Source organism: Ostrinia nubilalis, chromosome 5 (genome assembly GCF_963855985.1).
Source record: "Ostrinia nubilalis chromosome 5, ilOstNubi1.1, whole genome shotgun sequence".
NCBI classification, from domain to species: Eukaryota; Metazoa; Arthropoda; class Insecta; order Lepidoptera; family Crambidae; genus Ostrinia; species Ostrinia nubilalis.
Genome location: NC_087092.1, coordinates 2091772 through 2115668, shown reverse-complemented (window position 1 = coordinate 2115668; position 23897 = coordinate 2091772). Strand labels below are relative to the sequence as shown.

At 36.2% G+C, this 23897-nt stretch overlaps 1 protein-coding gene across 1 annotated transcript in view; it reads left to right on the top strand.

Annotated features, from left to right (window-relative positions):
* LOC135072110 (uncharacterized) overlaps positions 1-23897 on the top strand; it is a 77780-nt gene that overhangs the window by 39020 nt on the left and 14863 nt on the right. Inside the window, exons 4-5 of the mRNA XM_063966062.1 lie at positions 10640-13413; positions 13711-13811. Coding sequence (XP_063822132.1) covers positions 10676-13413; positions 13711-13811 — 2839 coding nt within the window. The 5' untranslated portion in view covers positions 10640-10675. The remainder of the gene's footprint in view (positions 1-10639; positions 13414-13710; positions 13812-23897) is intronic.

Sequence of the window (23897 nt, the reverse complement as noted above, 5' to 3'; positions counted from 1 at the left end):
GTTCGTTCGTTTCAGCCAAATGACGTCCACTGCTGGACAAAGGATTCCCCCAAAGATTTCCATTTCGTTGATTGTACCCATAATATGTTAACTAATAAACAAAACATAACCCTCCTTCTGGTGCAGTCGGGTATTTAAAGAATAAATTTTGATCACTAAAGGGTCTATCTATCTATACTTACTATAGACGGAGATATAACGTTACAATAGCCACCTAGTTTGCAATAAGGAAATAAATGTCAGTATTTTGCTGTTTTGTATGTCATTCATACAATAAAAACGAGACTCGTACATTGACTAGAAAACATAATAAAACAATTTAGTGTTTATTTTAGACCCCCACTGGCTATAAATAAAGTTTCTAGAGATTATGTCAGTACGTACTTGTTATCTAACTGCCAAGTGCAGTTTATTTTATTTTCATTCACTGTAAGATTACCTAACTGAAGTCTGGGGCACATTCGTAGATCTTGAGATATAGCTTGACCCGTCCACGGGACTTGTCACAGTTGTCACATATTAATTATGTCTTATTTAATTAGAAAGGAATGCTATCGTGAATACCAAGTCGGATCTGCTATAAGAATTATTCCACATGTAAAAATTCGTAGATAAATAAATCAAGACTATAATAAGTACATTATAAAAAGCTGATGTTATTGAACCCAGACCTTACCAAAAACCGATCTTACACGATAGGTTTGTCGCCATCTATAAGATCATAAAATCTTATAAGATTTTATCACGGCCCGCACTGAACTCTACATCTCAACAAGTTTGTCTGAGGATAATGTAAATGAAATAACTTGGCAGTAACTTGCCTTACAACGGGTGTAGTTAACTGCTGTCTGGAATGTAAAAAAAAAGAATCCAGGCAAAATAAACTACGCGGTGCAGTTTTATAAGGAAAATCATGCTCTCAACTGAAATCTTATACATCGCAGTATTGTTATTTACTTACATGTTGTTTTATTTGATCAACATCATGTGTCATATTTTTGTCATATACTTACCTATTACATTGTTTTTCCAATACCAACCAACAACTTGATGTTATAAAAGTTATAAAACCGTACTTATTAAACCCGTATTACCAAATGAAATGACACTCAATATTGTAGAGTCGACTATAGATAAGCAATTTTATGGCACACAGCACAAAAAGTATCATCATTATTTTAGCCACAGGACGTCCACTGCTGAACATAGGCCTCCCCAATGATAATAAAAATAATCAAATACAAACTCTCTTTCTCTACATAACAGCTGATAATCCAAATTAATATTCCACATGCAATAACCGAAAATACCACGCCGCCCATATAACGATGGGAAAAGCCCTTATTAGGGTTTTATTTGTTACATAACTGATTGACAACGTTATCAAGGTTTTCCAAGAGAAAGCCAACCTTTCCAATATGGCCGATCATTTGCATAGTCGAACAGCTGTTTTCCACGCATCTATTATTATGGCCCTTTGTATTTGTTGATTTCACTTTAGGAAATTAACTAAGTCTAAAGCAACAGAAACCACGGAAATGTATGTTTACTTGCGTTAATGTTCGAGACTTCCACCTCTTTAAATTAGCAAATATCCTTATTGTTTGTCGCTAGTCGTCAATTCTCAAGTATCTCAAGACAAAAGTATTTGACCAGTGTGTTGCCAGTGTTGGTATGTAGGTATATGCACAATATGGATCTGAGACGTGGTCGCTTACTATGGGCCTCATAGAAGCTTGGCTGAAACAAGCGAGCGACTTGCCAAATTCTAAGATTAGCGAACAAGTTTAAGTTTTATGCTACCAAAACTTGATGCTTGTCGCCATGCTATACTTACTGAAAGCTTTAGATCTTGAATGCTAACATTAAAAGAGTTCAGCTTCAAGCAGAGCCTAACTATATTGAGTTATCCGATAGATTAACTTATTAAACGACATTACATATTTTTTATATTTTCTCATAATACGCTAACTTCACTATGACGAAGGGTCTACAATACTTAACTTCACTTTTCCCTCAGTAAAAAGCAAACAAAGTTTCAACAAAACGCTCATTACGACTGTATATTGCCTACGTGACAATTCCTAACGACTACACGACTCGTAGAAAGTTATATTTAAAGAAGTTAATGTGTTAATAAATAAAAAAATACACCATAAACCTGAACTATTAACTTTAAATTAGGTATATCGAAATCTCTAACGACATATGCCTTAAATAAATATTAAATAATGACTGTTTCATTGATTTAGATATCAAATCGATAATAATTGGTTTCATACAATCAATGAAAACCTTTCACTGCGGAGCATTTGCATCGAATGATTTCATAGTGTAATAAGTTATGTCAGCATTCAAATGTATAGTTTATTGGCTTATTACATGTCGAACGACCATTACAAGCAATAGTTTTATGAAACATGAAATATTATAATTGATTTTATTGTGGAGCTCTCCCATTTGATTTTCTAATGCGTGAGAATTGATTGATTAAGCTTAAAATTCGTCAACATTTTGACAACGAAAGACCCGGTTTGCTAAAATTGTATCCAATAAAATTCATATTTAGCACTCACAGATGAATTTATTGATCATAAAATATTCGATTTTCATTTTTAATCGGATTGATATGTAGATAGTTTTTAATGCACAATAATCTATCTTTTCTTGGGTTTCAAATTACTATGTCTCGGCTAAAATATCATCTAAATCAATTTATTATTTTTAGCATGAAATGTTAACAGACAGACAGCGTTTCTCTTGTATTAGTATGGTTGGAAATGGATTCAGTGTAACGCTTCAGTGGCGATGTGATGGCCCCCTGTGCGCTAATGGCGCTATCTATGCGCATTCCTGAAGTGTTGCGGCATTTCAGCCGTTATGACACACTTCATGAATTCCAAATTTATACCTCCTTTGAACTCGGTTGTAAAACTGACAGTTGGATAGAGTTCTTTTTTTTTAAAGATTATTAGCAATTTGTATTGCACAAATTACTAATATTCCCGTTAGCCCCTCGTGTTAAGCTAAATAAGCTTGTGTTACGAATGGGCTCACCACAATAGTCGAGCGGCGGTGGATTCGAACCCGCGTTCCTCGGATCTCGAGTCGGCCACTCCGACCCCTTCACCGTTCGACTATCGTGGCTATAAAGTTGTGGTTAAAGAAGTTATGTGACTTAACCTTAATCCATGCTGTGAACACGTGACGCTGCAAGCCTGGTAGTGTACCATGACGGAGTAGGTACATGTTGAGCTGTTGTTTCGGGTTTGAATCCCGTGAAGGACAACATTTTAGTGTGATGAGCTCTAGCATCTATGAAAACAGAGTAATGACAGGGAGTTATGGACGGTGTAATAAGGTCGTTAAGAGTACAAGCCATCCTTAATTTAAGAGCTAGCTTGTTTAAAGGTCTAATATTTATTTGAATTAATACTCGTACTACTTAGTTAAATAATAAGAAATACAGTGAATTTTAAACTCTATATCCAGAAGTTAACTTTGTAACAGTATCTTGAGAAATTCAGAAGCTACACATCCTCGTATTTCACGACTAATTTACATTCGTCGCACGGCAAATGATATTATTGTACTTCCTACGTCCTAGTTTCTGTTCAGACAATCACTTAAGTACCATGTTGTTCCCAGCATTAGAAACTATGTCTACTAAACGGCTTAGCTTTTCGCTACTGAAAACGATCTATTTTGCAAACGACAAAATTAACATAGGCCGTTTTCATTGTATAGTGAGAAAAACTATTCTACCACTCGATTTCCAATCTCCTTTAGTCTACTAAAATGTAGTACCTATGAGTAGTTTGTGCCTTATGTTAGCGCCTACAGCTTGTATATCGCAAACTGATCCGGCTGGTTAACATTGACATCGAATTGTCTATGACCCTTGTCGTGAGTTTAAAACCAGTTTTGAAGGCGAAGTAAATTATTACTTACTTTATTCATAAATTAACTTAGTATATTATGTTATTTTGGTTGACTAGCAGAATACCTATGTCACTAGGCAGTTTTTGTAATAATAAACCGAATTAAAAAAAGCTTATCTTACCATAGACATGCATTTACAAAAAGTTAGTTTTTAAAAGGTTAAATACGCGTCTTTTATCATGTTAATTTATAATTGCAACAACACTAATTAATTCTAATTAATAATGTTGTTCGTATTAATGATGTCTACAGATTAGCCTGACTAATTGGCGAATCAATGTAATACTGATTATGAAATTATGTTTCGCCATTGTTTCCTATTTATCAATTTATAAATGGTGAAAATTTTCTCAAATAAATTAGTTTCTTCAAACATTCAGCGAGTAAAAACTGTTTAGATAGAAAAGATATAGACAGATGACGCGCGTCTAACTAGTTTTTTTCTGTCTGAAAACTATTTACGATATTCTCCAAATGAGATGAATGATGTAGGTAGTTATTCTTTAGAAACCGCTTATTTTAGTCATTTCCGATTCATCGAGCACATGTGCCGTTAGCTACAGTTATCCAAACTGGCCGCGAGACTCGTGCGCAAACGAAAAACGTTGCGTTCGCGCGCGTTCGATTTTCAATAATGTGTTCTTTTGTTGCTCAAATAGGTTTCTATGTTGCCAGTGTTTATTTTTCTCGTTTTCTTTTTAAAGTTGTGGTTTAAACGAAAGTGTAGCCACTTTTGTTTCGTATTGAGCCCTACTTTTAAAATTACTTGTGTCCGAAATTGAAACCTCCTTGAAGGAAGTCTCAGACTGGGATCAACGTAATTTGGTCAAATTTAACCTTACAATACACAAGTTTGCGCGTTTACCGCCAAAAAATGCCGTTGGTCGTATCCTCGGTACTGTTTCGAAAAACAAACGTAAAAATTTAACTTAGACGTGGTAAAAAAGCTATTTTGTTTTTACGTGTTTTAGAAATTACTTTCGAAATAACACAACTGCACTGGAAAACGTGCGCCATTTTCCCATCCTGTAGATATCACAGTTAAATGTTTGCACCCCACAAATTACACACTATCGGCATTCGAAAACCGGCCAATAAGCAGCTCTACAGCAACTCTATCATCATAACTTAAGCTCTCGTCTGATAATTAGTTATGGATTATAGAAACTGCATTTCTAGTGTAAACACACAGCTTAGTTAAATAACCACAGTGTTTGGTATGGTGTTGCCGGCGCGTCTTAATATAATCCTTGCAGGGTTGCCAACTTAGTTTTCTGAGAAATGAAAAGGCTTAATTACAGTTATTCATTTGACATAAATTGACAACCAGCTAACATGATTTTCTCATTATGGAGTTATGTTACTTCGCTTAGACGATATTTTGTATTTTATCAAGTGAAAATACTGATCTTTTGGATATGATCTTGTTTCATATGACTAGATTTCGTTAAATACGTACTGTAGAGACTGTAATCTTTTATTTCTTAAAGAATTTGGGGCTCTAATTTTTGATGAATTTATAGTACTGTCGAAATTGAAAATCCCGGGAAAAAAGAAAATTTCTGCTCTTAATTCTTAACTGGCAACCCTATCCTTGCCTGAATGGATTTCCGTCACGTATCTGCTTTCTAGAGCTTTGCATGCGCACGCGCCGCGAACACCGAAACAACGCGAGACATTGTGCAACCAACAGCCGTGGCCCATCGGGTAATGGCCGTGGCTGAAAAAATGATGATGTGTGATTGTTAATAGCCTTTTATTCGCCAATTTATCATTTATAGAAGAAATAATATGCACGCTTTAAAATATTAAATAATTATTAATTACCTAAAGTAAGATTGCGTGTCAAAACAGTTTTGATTCTTGCAAGCCTTATTACTCTTAATTTATTAAATAGTGTAATAATCAACAATGTTTGCGAAGAATAATAATCATCGAAATCAATTTTTTACCCCATTTTTTGGGTCAAGGAAAATCTCTTTTTTACTCGATCCATATTTTATAGATCCAACGTTTGTCAATCAATCAAAGACAGTAGGTACTAGTAAGACAAGTTTAGTAGGTAGTAGGTTGGGCAGATTTTTCAGAAATCCCCCTTGTTTCAGACTCATATTCGATTCATTTTTTAATGAATCGCCGTCCCATACCTAGGTTACTTCTCTGAAACCCGCCTAGTTTCAATGGCTGTAAAAGTTGCCTTTCTTTGCTATGAAATGGGCAACATAATGTTGTAATGCCCTTTGAAGTTAACTCCGTTTTCCCAGAAGTGAGGCAATATTTTCCTCTTCCCAATTTATTTTCTGAAAAATCATACTTATTATAACTGAAAAAGATACCAATAACTCAGCTTCATAATTTAAAAAAATCAAAATACCCCTTTTTATAGGCACGAGACGTTACGCAACGTGCGCTTGCTCATAACAACCGTAGCCCATCAGATGATGTGCCGTGTCTGAGAAGAATCGATGATGTGTCTTTTCTTCGGTAATTAAGAAGATGTAAGTAATGTAATAACTGATACCCCTTTTACTTGTTACGTGTAACTGTCGGTTAGATCATCACCATCTCATGTTCTGTCAGCATCCAGCTACTGATGGATGTGAAAATACAAGGTATTGATTTCATTTTGTGCTAAGCCAATAAAAGCAAATGCGTGACGTGACGACTCTACCCATATACGAACACATTATTTCTATGGTGATGTAGAAAAAGAAACCATCGGTAATCACTTAGGTACCATCAGGTGATCCGTCTGTTCGTTTGCCTCCTGTCACAAAAAAAAACATAATTTTTATTGGTCCTTTGCCTTCCTTTAAGGACATGTGGAATCGTTTAGTAGGTTACATTTTGACGTATTTGCATTATTGATTATTTTATTACTACTTTCTATTCATATTTATTACAACCACCTAACGTACGTCATTAATTTTGCTGTAAAATGCAATTTATGATAAAGATTTATCATCTATTAGATGTGCAAGAATATAAGGAAATTAATTAATCTTAGCATTAACCCTTTTCACGGTATAGCCATCGCGGGTATGATTGTAAATCGTTATATTGGTAAATAGACTTTTAACTAGACGTTTCTCATCTGGAATATTTTAGAAACCGCTGAAATTACACACGATTTGACCTTTATTTTACTGCTGTATAAATAATAATTTAGTGGATAGGCACTAACGATTATTGCTGATTGGTTCCGATGTAGTGTTAGCCTTTAACGGTTCAGCTTTATTAGAGGTCAATCCGTCTTATTGTATTATATGTATGTCTGTTTATCCAACACAGGGTTTTAGCGGTTAAACAAAACTTTGGAATCGCTGCCCCTTTAGACGAAGTAACATTCGTTAGTTCCTGCGTCAAGATTAAAGCCCGTATTCACAAACGATGCTTGCTTAAGTGAAGCAGCAAATCGAACGCACAGCGTTTAATAGAGCTCTGTGATTGGTTCGTGTGTCACCCTGTGCATCCACGCACCCCATAGTAATGTTTGTGAATAGGTACGCGCGTAAGTCACTGCGTCTTTTTGTAACTAAGATTTTAAAGTTTATATATCATTTACAAACTTCATGACACAGCCTCTTACTAAACATTACCATAAACCACTAATTTCCCTGTCTTTTAACAGCAATGCCACATCAGAAAAGAAAAATTGCGTGAAACCGAATATACCACGAACGTCCGTCATGAGTTCTGCGCTTATAATATCAGCCCTTTCTAATGGGAAAGGTAAACCTAGCTATACAATTTTTGCAATTCGCAAAGTTTATCCAAACTACCGCTATAGAGCGTACTTAACTCCTACCTGCTATCAATTCAAGGGAAAACTTTATACATCAGTTGTGGTCCATAAATAAACCTTTTGTGCGATATGAACCCCACGTACCATTTTCCCATGGCGAAAGCACACGACCTGACCTGCTAAGTGTAATCCTGATCGACGCGTACGCACCGCCCTCCGCCATTACAATGAAGAATGTTCACTAATTTTGTTTATTAGCTTTCTGTATTCTCTGTTAAAAATAAAATATACACGTGAAAGAATTATTTCGATACGTCAATTAGTTTCCAAGATATTGAATTTTAAAAGTGCGGGCGGCGGCCGGCCCGCCATTTTATGCGCGTGACGTCATATTACAGTGACTGGCTCATATTTGTATGGGTGGAATCTTGCAAGCTGAATTAAGACCCACTTCCAGGCAACCGATTAAGCTGAAATTTCGCAAACACATGTGATTTGGATGACCATGCAATATTATGATGACATGGAGCTGATCTGATGATGGAGCTGGAAAGTAGCCATAGGAACTCTATAATAAAACGACTTAAATGCATCGAGTTTGGGCTCGTTCGTTTTGTATTGATGAGTATTTTAATTCTATATAGTAATCGGGGTCTAATGATGGAGCTGGAAGGTAATTCGCAATAAAACGACACAATCACATCAAGTTTGGGTTTGGTTCAATTTTAATTTCTGTGATGGGTCTGGGTGTTAATATGTATAATAAGTTTGTAAATACAAAAAAAAAATATTTAAGTATGTTTATATCCGTTTTCTAGTGAGCGGACGCTGTGAATGTACGTCACACGGGGTCACGTGACCGTCGGCGGGACCCAATATTTAAGCGAACTTTTAATGCCTATAAAATCATAACTACTGGGTATTTTTGAATGAAATAAAAACTAATGTATTTGTAAATGTAAAAGCTTAACTGTAACATAGGTTTCAAGTGATTTTGTATACCTAGTAACATTCTCAATTGCAATCTGTGAAACTCATCTGAAAACTTTTAAATGTGTTAAGGTCTTGATAAAAAATTCAATCATAAAAGTCTTCAAAAGACTTGAAACATTGAGTAAATTCTTGTTATGGATATAGAACTATCAGTCTCATTTGGACGATTATTTTATTTATTTTTTAGAAATTACAATAATAAAACGGTTAAGTATCGGGATTTACTTGTGGTGGAAACAACATAAATTAGGCACTTACTTGTGGATAGATAATAAGGCCTCTAGCGTCATGACCGCGGTCATGTTCCGATTTAGGAAATCGCCAGCGATTTGTTTTGGTTTTCCTTAATTATTCCGCATATTTGCGCAAATAACTAGCAGACGACATCCACTTCTAACATATGGCAGGACAATGGCTGCTTTTGTCACCTAAATACCAAGTTATCGCCTGCATTATTGTCTGGCCGCGTAAACTCCATTGTGATTGTAATATGCTGCGAAATTGCACGTCATATTGTTGCAGACAACAGCACATCAAGCTAACCACTATAGCACCTTATTTACTTGTAATAGGTGCTATATTACAACAAGAATAGTCTGACGTGCTGTCTACTGAACAACAAGCGATGTTAAAGCTGGTGTACGTACACAATGTAAAGGCGCGACCAACGCAACAATGGGGATGTTGCCTGGGTCAAAAAGCAAGAGTTTTAATTAGTCCGTCAGTTAACTTATCAAAAAATACTCTACTCGTATTTTTCACTTTTTCAAACTAATGAAAATTTAAAGAGATAAAGCGCCCCAAAGTTTATAAGAAGAGGCCCGTGACGTCAACGCTTGCTTAAAAATGCCGCACGTTGTGACGTCGTGCGCAACTTCAACGCACCATAACTATGTAATTATTTGTTAGATTGACAAATAAAATTATACGTGTCCAATATTTTTTGATATTAAACATTACGGACTAAAAAAATTTTTTTAGGCAACTAGCCTATTGCGGTTAAATCCCTACACTGACAAATGACATTCGAGGATAAATCATAAGCATATGACGTCAGTTAGTATTGACTATCGAATCACGAACGAATAGTGTAAATGAGTATTAAAGGCAAACAAATGACTTGGTTTTTACTACTCCTGTATTCGGTTTTCTCTAATGACATCGCCTTTACGAACCTTTAAGGCATTTCTTGGAAAAATTGGTATAAAAATTGTGATTTTTAAAGGCTAAGGAATACGCTCTACTAAATATAGCCAACCGAGAGTCAAAAAGCACTCCCGAGCCCCGAGAAACTAATCAGTCCTTAGTAAATATGTACTGTGCTTTATGTAGACAATTTGTATGCAATACACGTGGAGCGCTCTCTTTGGCCAGAACAATCGCCATCGTGTCCATACTCAGACGGACGACGTGGGCTTACCCCAAAAGGCCGTGTTTTGGCAAGCTCTTTTAGAATGCAGTGACATAATTTAGTAAAAACCAATTGACAATCGTTTAACATGTTGTAATGATAATTAATATTTTATAACAAAAGTATCGCCAAGTTAATAATGCCTATTTATTAACCTGAATGCAATAGTAACACTGGACACATATTAATGACTTGAAAATTACACCATGTCTTGATGTCGTACCGTGCTATATCGTTAGTGCAATCTCATGGGAACGTATTTAGAACCACAATAATACCATTCAATCTAGCAACACGGGAAAATACTGGAAATATAAGGACAATAGAAAACAAGCGCACTTTCGCTACTTACGCGGTCCACTTCTCAAAGCGAACCAGGTTTATTGATGTAGCAATTAGTTTTTCATTGCTACGTGCTGTAATTTCGTGACGCAATCTTTATAGATTAATTCACTAACCAAAACCCACATTATCTAAGATCAGTTTCGAACATTGCGTAGGTAATAACTTCCTACAATTACTTTAATTTCCGCTTTTGATTGTTACAGATGGCGTAGAAAAACGATCCGAGATATCCATCACAAATGTTATTAAACAAGCTAATGGAAGGAGAACCGATAACTACGAACAACTTGATTTCATCCATAAAGAGTTTCAACAGTGACGGGAAGGAACACGGTACTTCTATAAAGGCGCTGTTGAAAAACTTTATCTTGCCAGAGGACGACAAAATGGCAATAAAAGAAAACAAAACTGACAGCAATAATTATGTATACACAATACCCGTAAAACCTCCTACACCAACTCAAAATGATAGGATGAAATCAATAAATGAAGCGAAACTAGCATTTCTGAACTCCACTGTCAGTTCTGTTATGACCTCTCCAAAACAAAACGTAAAAGAACAAGAATCCCAAATACACTACGCTCAAATAGCAATTACTACAGAGAGTGAAGATACGAGAAGTACAGGTGGAGGGAAAAATGTGAAACCACCAGTCACTCCCACAAAACATAAAATATCCGTGAGCAATCTCGTAGATAATAAGAAGAAAATTGAACAACCGCAACATAGAAAAGTAAGCTTTAAAATAAAAAATGCGTCAACTTCATACAGACGACCTCCGCTAGCGACCAAAACTATGACAATAACAAGCAGCAAAGTGTCAGAATTAACGAAAAAGTTCAACAATCTTGTCACTGAATCTCATAACGGATCAATAAAACAATCTAAACTTGCAAAAACTATTGAGGATTTACAAACAGCGACGCGATGTTCCGCAAGCAACAGTTCTACTCCTTCATCAACTCTTAGTTCAAGCCCTAATATCAAAATAGTTCTTCGTCATAAACGAAATTCCAAAAAACGAAACCATAGAAAACGATGTTCAAGTATGGATTCCATAGACAAACTAATTATAACAGATAATACTTCAGCAAAAATTCGTGTCATCCGCTCTAAATCAGATGGTACGAAAATTCCAAAATCTCCAAAGAAACGTTTAAAGTATCAAGATTCTAGTGGACACCAAAGTGGGTCGGACTCAGTGGACGGTACCCCTGTCAAATCAATGGAGGCTGAGAAACCCGAGGAAAAAACAAAGGCACAGAATGTTGTAAAGAACGTTATTAAAAAGTTTGAATGTGAAATAGCTCAATCAAATTCAAACAATACAATAAAAAGACAAGTAGAGAAAATTAATAAAAGTACAACACCTGTAAAAGAAAAACCTAAAGTACCTGAAAAGAAATCATCATTAGTTTTAACCAAAAATATTGTAGTGAAGGATGGCGTTCCGAAAATTAAAACTATCAGACCGCCTCCTCCCGTAGAAGCACTGCCAAAACCAGATAAAATTACTATCATCGAGCCTAAAAGAAAAGAACCTCTGTATGATAAGAAAAAATATAAAACAAACTACATTCATTCGGAAAAACTGCCTTTAAAGGTAGTCGAAATAATTCAAGAAGATGCAAATGAAGTAACGGTAATGCCAGTCATAACAGAACCGGTACAACCACCCGCGGACATAACAATATCTCAAGGAGAAGAAAAGACATATCAAGACATTAGTTCTAATATTACTCCTAATGACTCATTTCTATGGCGAAGAAAGAGTAGCACTCAGATATACTCAGACAGTGAGAAATCTATTTCGGACAGTCCGTATAGTTTTATTAGTGTCACTATGAATGAAGTAACAATAACTTGCACGGGAAACTCTACAGAAGTAACTGGCTTAGAAGAATCTCAAACTCCTGAAAAGATAGAATCTCAAACTAATCAAAGTAAAGGCGATACTGACTCTGATTTTGAAAGTAATCTAGTCGAGGCTTACAATAAAGAGGTTTTAGCTGGTTACACGTCTAAACCCAAAAAGGAGCCAGTTATTGAAGATGACTACGAGCCCTTAGAACCAAGAGACGCCGATAACGTTGTGATAATACCCATCAAGCCGATAGATAGATCTTCTAAAATAAATTGCCCGTTACCAGAAATTCCTAAGGAAAACCCTACGTCGACTCCAGAGTCCCCAGTCACTGACCCTAAAGACAATATTTACCAGTGTCTAATGGAAACAAGATCACATCCCGAAGGTGACGAAAGCAGTTTGCATAATTACGAACTATGCGATGAACAGTTAGAGGAGAGAACTCGTGGAGATGGCGACAGTGACGATGGTTATGAGTACTGCAAGTCTCCCATTAAACCCTACTGCTTAACATCAAGCTCGGGCATTCAAATCGCCGAAGACTACCGACCGTACTCTGATAACAATCACAAGAATTACGCGATCTCAAAATCGGTCAGTGGAACCTCCACTGTGAGTTACGAAAAGATTGGTTCCGAAAGGATATACGAGAAGATTCCACTACGACCTCCAAAATCCAAAGACAGTAGTCCCAACTACAGTGACAGGCATTCCTTCGTATCGTCCGATTATACAGGATACAATGATACGGAGAACATTTATGATACAATCAAACACAGCGATGGAGCATCATTGTCGCATTGCTATGAAAGCATACCTAACAGCCCAAGTATGGTGAAGCTGAGGAATAATCTGAAGAAACAGTTGGCCTCTGCTGTCCAGAAGCGCCTGTCGTTTGACACTGTGTCAAATATAAGCCAATCGACGATGTCGAGCGAGCAAAAGACTAATAGCATTTACGGGCAGCGATCAGTGCTGAGTTATAATGGGCAGGAGATAGCATTTCAAGTGCCCAGCAGTGAGACGAGCGTCAGCGATAGAAGCGACAGAAGTGACGACTGGGTCGACGTTTCTGACGAGGAAAAGACTGAAGAACAGAAGATTATCATGTAAGTATTCATACTAGTTAGTATTATAATATTGGCATGCCGTAACTTCTATGTGGTAAAGATCAATATCATTATCTATCGCTGTGCATGACCTAATAAATTAGGTGATCCCACATAACTAGTAATAACAGTTTCCTAAGCGAAATGTAAACAGCCTTATCTGTTGAACCCGATATAAATTGTTTGGTTGGAGCTCAGTGCTGAAAATGTGCAGGGTTACGTTAAACGTGTTTTCGTTCTCTGAATTCAGTTACAGTTTTATTATAGTTGTATTATTATGAATATTTTCAATTACAGTGTCCGTGAAAGGAGTAGGGGAAAGAAAAGTCCGGTCAGCTGGTCGCAGAAAGTGAGGCATCAATGGCACAAATCTCCAAAGCAAAAACCACAGGACAAAGGTTAGTGGCTAGTTAATTAATTGTTAAAACCTGAATACTAGTGTGAGTCCACCTTTATTCGAGTTGTCAACAACAGCGCCATCTATGAGTGACTGTGGTGCACCGTCGCCTACGCAATTCATTGACTCGCGTCGCAGAGGTGATAGTTAACATAGATCACTATAGGTGGCGCTCCATGCGACGCGTTGTGTAATAGTAAATAGATTTTTATTTCAAAACTACTATAAATACATACATGATATTAGGTACTGTTTTAATTCAAAAGGTGGGTTAAGAACTTGGTAATGCGGACTCAAAAAATGCAGGATGTAACATAAAGTTGGCAAAAATTAGTGACATTCAATTCAGATCACCTAGTCTTCCAGTATCCAGAATTTAATATCATAAATTATTTAATTATCGCAACCCCCATTGATTTTCAAGTAAGCAACATGGTCTAATAGACCGCCAATTTCATTCAACCTGTGCCATGTGCCTATGTTCACGTCACGTCACGTCTTTGAAATAATTTCTAAATACATTGAAATCTTGGAGCTGAAACCCCGAATGCTCTTATTTGTAAACGAACAGCATTAGCATAAAGGCGGTTTGTTGCGATTATTCGCGGGTTGCGCAAGCGCCGGTGACAGGCGTCCTACGCGTGCATTCCGCACCATTAACATTCTAATACCATTAAAAAGCTATAATGTCGTTAATTCTGATTTATTCATTTATTTATTAGTAATAAATCTTGGAACACCGTAAATCCGGGCATGCACCTCTCAGCGCCTCTAGCGGTTACTTAACGAACTACAATCGATTAAAAAAAACTATTTTTTATCTAATGTTGAATCAGTTTCAGTCATTTAATAATACGCATTAGGGATGTTGCGAATATTCGCATCCGCATCCGCATGGATTTGGACATCCGCATCCGCATCCGCAATGATCAAATGCGGATTTTTATGCGGATGCGGATGTAAGACAAGTTACTACAAGAAAGAAATTGGGCACGGTCACGAACAGCACTGGCATGGCGCGTGCTGTTCGCATTGACATTAACCAATGTAAACGAAAAAAAAATGGTGACAAGATCCAACGGTTTGTTGTGAACTATCATTTGTTTCTTATAAATAAATCATTTAACGTGTTTGCGCCAGTGCCGGATTAAAACTACTTGATGCCCTAAGCGGTCCACACCACACCCCACCATGGTAAGCTACTAGGAAACATAACCTATTTATTACACATTTAAATTGCTTAAGGGTTTATCCGGTACTAGTTTTCGCTGTGGAATACTTATTGTATAGATAGATACTTTGAGTGTTATTGTGATACATTTACATTGTGTTTAAATAATCGTTTATTGGGATTTTTTTTATTATTGGTCTATGCGTCGTAGCTTATTAAAATCGCCAAGTAGGTAATAATACACTAGGCTACAACGTTAAAAAAACATTATGTAAAGTTTATCGTTTTAAGTATAACAAAACTCAATTTTTCCAGCGTTGTTCCCGACTCAAACTAATATGTAATTATTTTGAGTCAATGATAAGGCTGATTGTAAAAATTTAATTGCTAATTTCGCAATTTCTTAAATGCTATTAATTTAATATACTTTTTATACAGTGTGAGTCACGATAAAGTGCACATATGAAAAAAAGGGAAACTAGACCTATTTTTATCGACAAAAAAGAGGTCAAAAATTTTTTGAGTTTTTTTTTTAATTTTTATAGATTTTTTCTAGAGGTATATTTTTTTAGAGGTAGGTAGGTAGCTATATCCTGATAAAATAAAAACAGTAATAATGCTAAATAGCAGGCGATACTAAAAAAATACATAAAATACCCAGAAAATGCCAACAAATAATAAAAAATATACTTTTTGAAAGAATCTCTGCTTTTAAATTCGTGTTTTTTTTTTGGTTGTTTGATAAATTTCTCCAAAAAATGCCCCTATAACATTCAGTTTCGTTGTTAGCGAAGCGTTGAATGGCGCGCCCGGAGAGGCTTAGTTCAAACGATCATTGCAAACGTTGTGATAGGGATAGATACATGCGATTTTTGGTTTTACAAAGGTAATACGATAAAGAATAACACAAAGTAATAAAAACTACCTATTATGGGGGCATTATTTGGAGAAATTTATCAAATTACAAAAAAAACACGAATTAAAATGCAGATTTTTCTCAAAATGTATTATTTTTTAATTATTTGTTGCCATTTCCTGAGTATTTTATGTATTTTTTTAGTATTGCCTGTTATTTAGCATTATTACTGTTTTTATTTTATCAGGATATACCTCTTAGTTTAAAAGTTATTTATGTTTTCTTTACAAGAAGTAATTGGAAGAATAAAAATTCTATAAAAAATTAAAAAAGTATCCCAAAAATTTTTTGGCCTTTTTTTGTCGTTAAAAATAGGTCTAGTTTCACTTATTTTCATATGTACACTTTATCGTCACTCACACTGTATAAGATTTTAAACATCCGCATCCGCATCCGCGGATGTGAGCTTTCAAAAATCCGCATCCGCGGATGTTAAAAAATCAGCATCCGCAACATCCCTAATACGCATTATTTTATATTATTAAACAACGTTTTTGACCAAATGCACCAAGACAATAATTGACCTGCACAATGAGTTTATCTCATAAAATACAATAATACTGTAGGTCAAGAATGGAACACAGATAAAAGTCGTAAAAATGTTTTATTGATAATAAGATACATAAATAACGTTATCGCCATAACTTATCGTAGGCCACAATCATAAAACGGCCTATGCACACCTCATAAAGAAAGCTAACGCGTATTTACGAATCCTACGCAACGCAATAAAGCTCACAAACGCCACGACCAAAACTGCCCACAATAGACCTATGAACAGTAACAAGAATCTTTTGGATTTTTCGGAAGTTGGCTAGTATTATTTATGGGGTTTATATTATAACACTAGCGTGAGTGAAATTTAGTTTGTCACAGATCGTCATTAATTATAGCCTATATGTTATTCTGGGTTATAAACAATAATACTGTAAATTTTCATCAAAATCCGTTCAGTAGTTTTTGCGTGAAAGAGTAACAAACATCCAGACATCCTGACATCCACACAAACTTTCGCATTTATAATATTAGTAGGAAGTAGGATTTAGGGAAACATTTCAGGCTTCACAAATGTCTGCTCCCGCTTAGAAGCTGGTTCTAAAAGCACACTGCTTAAATGCCACCTCCATAACTTCTCAATAGCTAGGATCAGCATCCTACCAGTAGAGACTGAGCTGTCTATTGTCTTCAGATCCGCAAAAAAAACAATAAGAGGACTACTAATCTACCAACATAAAAAAACTCATTAAGTCTGTCGCTTAAGCATGCCAACTCTTGTATTGAATCTTACTTATCAACTCCAGTTTTCTGGAAAAAAAAGTCAAAGAAGATTCCCCTAACTTCGGTTTTATATACTTTGATTCGTTAATTTAACTCATTGCCTATAATTCTGGTGGTTTGCATTTCGGACTACAGCACTAGCTACCTAATTATCTAATTGCTTACCACAATACAAGTTTACTTTGGACATAGACAGTTAGTGTGATAGTTGGAATAATAAGCTAAATATGATTAAAATGGTTATGTTGCAACAAGTTCACGGACCGCGCTGCGCCCGCGCACTTGGTGTAGGCGTTCGCTAATCGCTGCCGGATTCCAGCTCGGGTTACGACTTGAGATAATGTAATTAAATTAAGTTATTTTGTTTTTAATAATTTGAAAAATCGATTTGCTTAAAGTAGGAAACTAATAACTATGTTATTTTGCGTTTAATTACAATAACAATAGAAAAAGTGCACTAAATCCTTTTTGTGTTTAGTTTTAAGAAAATTAAGTGGAAATAGCTAAATATCCCTAACAAACTGCCAGCATACATAGTTGATTTTATTATAATCCACGGTTCTATATTGGCTCACATAAAATTCTAAATCCTATTCTTTGTCTTACTACCGATTTGTGTTCATAATAATCTCTCTTCATAATTTTATTTTTCATACTTTTTTTATTCATACATTTTTATTACTACCAACGGAGCTCATAACAGTTAGTGATCATAATTTTTTTATCAATACTGTTACTGCCAAGAACCATTTAAAATACATATTTTTTATTTTCAGATCTTTTTTCTTCATAACATTCATTGATCATATTGTTTTCAATAATAATGTTGTTACTAAGAACATACTTCAACTCATAATGTTGTTGTACAGAATAATTTACTTTATAACGGACATACTCGTATCTTTAAAAAAATCATATATAATTTAATAAAGTAGATAAGCATGCAGAGCATGCTTCATGAAAGCAAGCATGCAGCATGCATTGGTATCTCCTCGTCTCCGGCGCTGCGGGATGTGCAGCCCTTCCGCCCTTGCGTAACGAGGCTCAGGCACCCACGCTTGCTTCCGCAGCTTCGGCTTTTTGGATCGCCATCGGCGCCTTCGGCGCCTCGGCGACCAGCCTCAGCCGCTCCAGCTCACCCGGGCGCCTGAGCCTCGTTACAGCGGGCGAGTGCTGCCCTCCCTCCGCGCCTCCGGCTTTTAAATTACACTCTAGGGGTAGGGCTAGGGTTTCTGCTCGAGCTTTCTCGAACTCGAGAAAACTCGAGAAATTTGGCTTCATTCGAGACGAGAAAAAAATTACCGGAGCTCGAGAATTCTCGAGTTTCGATTTTGAAGCTTTAATATTCTTGAAAGCCTATTTTCTTAGACAAAAGTAAGTTTTTAATTATTTAATAGGTTAACGTTGCGTTTAGACTGGCCTAGTCTTTCCTTTTTTTAACTAATTTGATTTGCAAGTAATGATCTTAACCGAAACTAATAATGTTCACCTACGATGCTATATTTTATTATGTTTGTATAACTGACTGATTTAAAGACTGAAACTTTTTTGTTAACTATCTGTTAGTTTAGGTACTCGTAAATACGTTTATTCAAGTCGTTATCTTTAAGTTTAAAAAATTATTTAAAAGTTTTTTTGTTTGTAAATGTAGGTTTATTATCGTAATTTTTCAATTAATTTGGACTTGTGTTCTTTGGAAAACAAGTGATTCAATTGGAGCTCCAGATATTTATGGTTATTAATCCTTAAAGTACACGCGACTTTATGACTTTTGTTCCTTTAGTTAATTACTAAGTTATAATTATTCTACTAATATTATAAATGCGAAAGTTTGTGTGGATGTCTGGATGTTTGTTACTCTTTCACGCAAAAACTACTGAACGGATTTTGTTGAAACTTTACAGTATTATTGATTATAACCCAGACACATTATAACATAAATAAAAACCCGTGTTTTTATTAAATTTCAACCAATTTCAACAGTTTTAATTAAAAGACTCGAGACCCGAGAAAACTCGAGACTTTGGCCTCGAGAATTCCCGAAACTCGAGAAAAAAAATAAGTCGAGAAATCAGAAACCCTAGGTAGGGCAGACAAGACTACGTGGAGTCGGTTTTGCAGCGATTCGTTTCTGTCACGTTAGTTTTGTGGCACAAAATATTGCCTGTTTTGGACCATTTCAAATTAATTTAATGTTAAAATACGATTTAATACGAATATAGACATCATGATTTTCAATAATATGGATAAATACACTTATGAGTAATTATGAAAACAAATATTAGGATACATCACATTTATGAATATTATAGTTATTTACTCGAATGATTATGAGTTTCGATCATTAGTATAGAAAAATATATGAAAACAAATGTTAGTAAAAACTAAGTGTATGATTAGTGATATTATGAATATCAATGATTATGTTTTTAAATATGTAGGTTTTAAATTTTTTATGAAGAATGATCATTATGGTATCAAATTGTATGAGAAATATTTTCGGACCTCCAATGATAGGAATTGAAAAGTTATGTAAGAAAATGCGCTACCATAATCCACACTACGCTCAATGTCTCTGATGATGAGGAAAACAACATGCATGCATGATGTAAGTCTAAGGCTGAGTTGCACCACCTAACTTTGACCGTAACTATAACGATAACCGGTGCTTTTTGTATGGAGTTTGACAGATTTTTGACGTTTGTCAAAGTTAAAGTAAGATGGTGCAACCCAGCCTAAGAATAGGTATTACTGCAATCTCAGGACAATCTGAAAAATATACAAAACTAGCGGCCGCCTGCGACTTCGTACGCGTGGATCCCGTTTTACCCCCTTTTCCCGAATTTTCTTTGCTATAAACCTCACGGAGCCCGAGACCTTTCCAACGAATGCAAAACCGTGGAAATCGGTTCTTGCGTTCTGGAGTTATAGCGTCAGGGAGGAAAACCCGACTTATTTTTATATAGTAGATATAGATAAGTTCTTTTGAGTGAGTAGAGGACGCTTCTTTTGCATTACGATAATAACAAAGAGTTTGAACAAATAATCATCTATAATATACCTATTTGTAAATAAATTGTGGAGCAGATAGTGTACTTTTGTATTGATGTTGTTATTTTCAGCGTCACAATAACAGTCGGCCCTCAATGACAATCTACCCTTACACGACTTATCGATTTGCGGGCTGTGAGATCATTGCGATAACGTGACCCACGTAGATACACTTACGTTGACTGAAGTACAAGTAAATACGTCGATCAGTCCTATCTTACACCTAGAAGAACAATCATATTCTCAGATTTTTTATTGGAAGAGTTATTTAGAAAATACGCTAAGTTTCAGTGCCAAGAAATGAAACTCAGACGGTGGTTGTGTTGTTGATGACTTTCGAAAAGAATGGAAGACAGGCCCCTTTGTGTGGTCTAGACTAAGTCTGAATGAAAATAGACTCCAAATAAAAAGTGAAGTGACAAAAGTATCTAGTGGACTGTGGATCTTTTTTGCTGCAATTACTGGTCATTATTATTGTGAGTAGTAGAGAATAGAGTAAAAAGCACTTTCAACGTTCGCTGTAATGACAATCTAAGTTTTTATTTCATTTTACCACCTTGTGGTCGTAATTGTACGGTACTCATATTGTCGAAATTTCAAAAATACCAAATTTCTAGTCCGCCATTTCTTTCTAAATATTTTGCAACATAAAATTGCATCGTGTTCGTTTCATGTTCATCATCATTGATCATCTAATGGTAGATAATTTTAAGGAAGTGGTTTTCTTTTGGATTAGGTGTTTCCTCTCTATAGATACATGAAAAGCCCCATGTTTTAAACAAGATTGTCGATTCAAAAGAACATGCCGGCTTAATCTTGCGACTGCTAAAATATTGTGGTGGTGACCAACTCCTTAAACAAGCATATTTAGCTTACTTGGAGAAGTTATCCTGAAAAGGACCTTCCAGTTCAAGACACTATGCAAGTATTCCTGAACCACTCGTCACCTAAATGGTTCTTATACGTTATGGTGACCCAGCTCTAACACAAGCATATCATAATTTTAGCTTCTTATTTTCCCTTGATCTTTTCCCATTATTTGGGGTCAGCTCTCCTTTTTCTGAGGCGCCGGGACAGTCTCTCCTGGGTTGTCGAAATACTTGTCTGGTGGTCAGTGGGCATCCTCTACCTCTCTTATTATATGGCAGTGCTAAGGCCTGTTTAACGACATGGTCTTTGAGACGTCTCATGACATTAAAATATTAGCTTGCCTAGAGATATTAACCTGAAAAGGACCTTTCAGTTCAAGACACACTCTCTAACTCAGCGGTTCCCAAACTTATTTTGTCTACTGCCCACTTTGAGAATAAAATCTTTTTTAGAGCCCCCATTTTTGTAGTCAAGAGTCGAGTGCTCAGTCGGTGTCTAAGAGTCCTCCTAGTAGATGATATTATAAATCGCCTCCCAAGCCTCTACACAATGCCCCGACTTTTTTCCGGGGTCTTTTACCGCCCCCCTTTAAGCCTGCAGCGCCCACAAGGGGGCGTTATCGCCCACTTTGGGAAAGACTGCCTAACTGATATAACATAAGCCACATATTGCTGAGCCTTTCCACACCTAAATTGTTCCTGGTAATTTGTCAAGCACACAAAGCCCATTACGTGTAACAAGGCATTGTGCTCGGCTAGCGAAGTGGACTTCCTCGTTGGGTGCGCGCGCAGCTGACGCCCTGCGTTGGGCACGCGCCGTGACGGCCCAAACACTCCGTAGTATCGATCCAGTTCACTGGTCATATCGATCAGTTGAGTTTTTATTTATTTATTTACTCCGAAAAACGAATGAACCAGAAACAGCCTAAAGGTAGCCTTTCGAACTAAGCGTCACAGACGCAGCGTCTTTACCTTTGGTCTTGTGCCACCAACGCCGCGTCACTAACTCGCTTCGAAAGGCTACCTTTAAAGACCAAAGCTAAATACGCTGCGTCTGTGACGCTTAGTTCGAAAGGCTACCTTAACATAGCTCTATCATTTTCATATCATTGATGGAGCCTATGAATACGGTCTTGTCAATAGCCGCTAACTCCAAAAACTATTTTTAAACATTCATTTCTCCGTGGATACTGAAATAAAGACTTAATAATTCGAGAAAGCCTCTACTTTGCCTCTGCCAAGTTTTTTATGAAAACGTGCTCAGATTTATAGATCTCGTGGGTATCTCGCGTATCTTACCAATTCCCTTTATCCTCGTATTTCACGTTCTTGCGATAGCTTCGTGTAGATAGGTAGAAACGGGTAAATATCTGAATTATTTACCAGATTCGCGCTTACGTCATCCATGTCTAGGTCGTGCGTTTCACCGACAAGCCAGATCACACGGTCGCTGTCGAACAAGTACTTAACTTTTAAAGTAGGTACCTACACAGTTTCGTTATTGTAAAAAAGTGTTTCGTTAGTTCACCGAGTTACCTCCAGGTGGCGCCACAACGGATTACATACAAATCTGCCTTACGCAGTCTAGCAGTAAAAACTAGCATTAAGCTCTTTAATACTTCAAGGCCATATGACTTGTCCAAACATCGATTACTCCATCAACCGTGTAACTACTTACATTTGTAGCTTTGTCTTCTAATTATTGTACATTGCAGTTGGTGTTATTTCATATTTTTAATAATTAACATGAGGAAATTGTTAATGATGAAGTACTGGAGCATTCTGTTTGTGCAGATTCTGCTTCAGATGGGTTCGATAAATTATATTATTTTCTATTTAATTACTCTACTAATAAATTATGCTTTCCAGATCTGTATCTACATAAACTTGTTATGCGAGAAATTTTGATTTATGAAACATAATTTTCACGCTTTTTAATTTTATATCTTGCATTTATAATATTGCATAATGTAGATCGCCCCGTTCATAGGCATAAGCAAGTAGATACAGCTTTTATAAGACTAATTGCTACTGTTGTCAAAGTGTCTTTCTTTACCATATCGATGCTGCGGGGCTACTCCGAAAAACGTTATCTGAAGCTTCGAATGTTGCCACCCCTCTCACGCAAAGCAAGATGCCAGCATGAGAGACGGTGACAGATAGACTCGAAACTACGTAAACAGGGTTCCGGAGTAGCTCTCCTGATCTCTTGGTGTTAAGGATCGTCAAAAAGGTCGTGCTACGAGTATAAAATGCTTAGCGAATTCATTACTAATTTAACCTGAAGGTCAAAACTTCTGTGAGAACCTGGCGTGTCACCGCTCATTTCGCACGTTTATCTGTAGATATCAGTGGTTAATTATACTTATATCTTAAATATTTACATAACAACTCCACTTTCAAATAAGCTGCACTGCTGCATTCAAGTACGCCTATAAATAAACTGTTAATTTATATGCAATCGCACTGGTAACTTGCAATTTTCAGTTTGTCTCACAAAACTATTATAACTGGCATTAATAAGTTTGGTCTGATTTCGGTTTTGGTCAATTCAGTAGTAATCTAAAAAGGAAAAGTAAGGCCGCAATAAACAGTAGTGTTCTTGTAGCTTGACATTACTGCACCTTCCCTAGTCCCTTAGTTTGTTTTCATGAAATTACTCAATTTTAGGAACTCTACACGCGTCAGTGACATTTATTTACGGCTCAATTTCAATAATCCACCGAGATTCTCTGAATTCTTCTATCAATATTGTTTAGTAATATTTTAACAACCTTAAAAATGTCTGCAGTATTTTTCGCT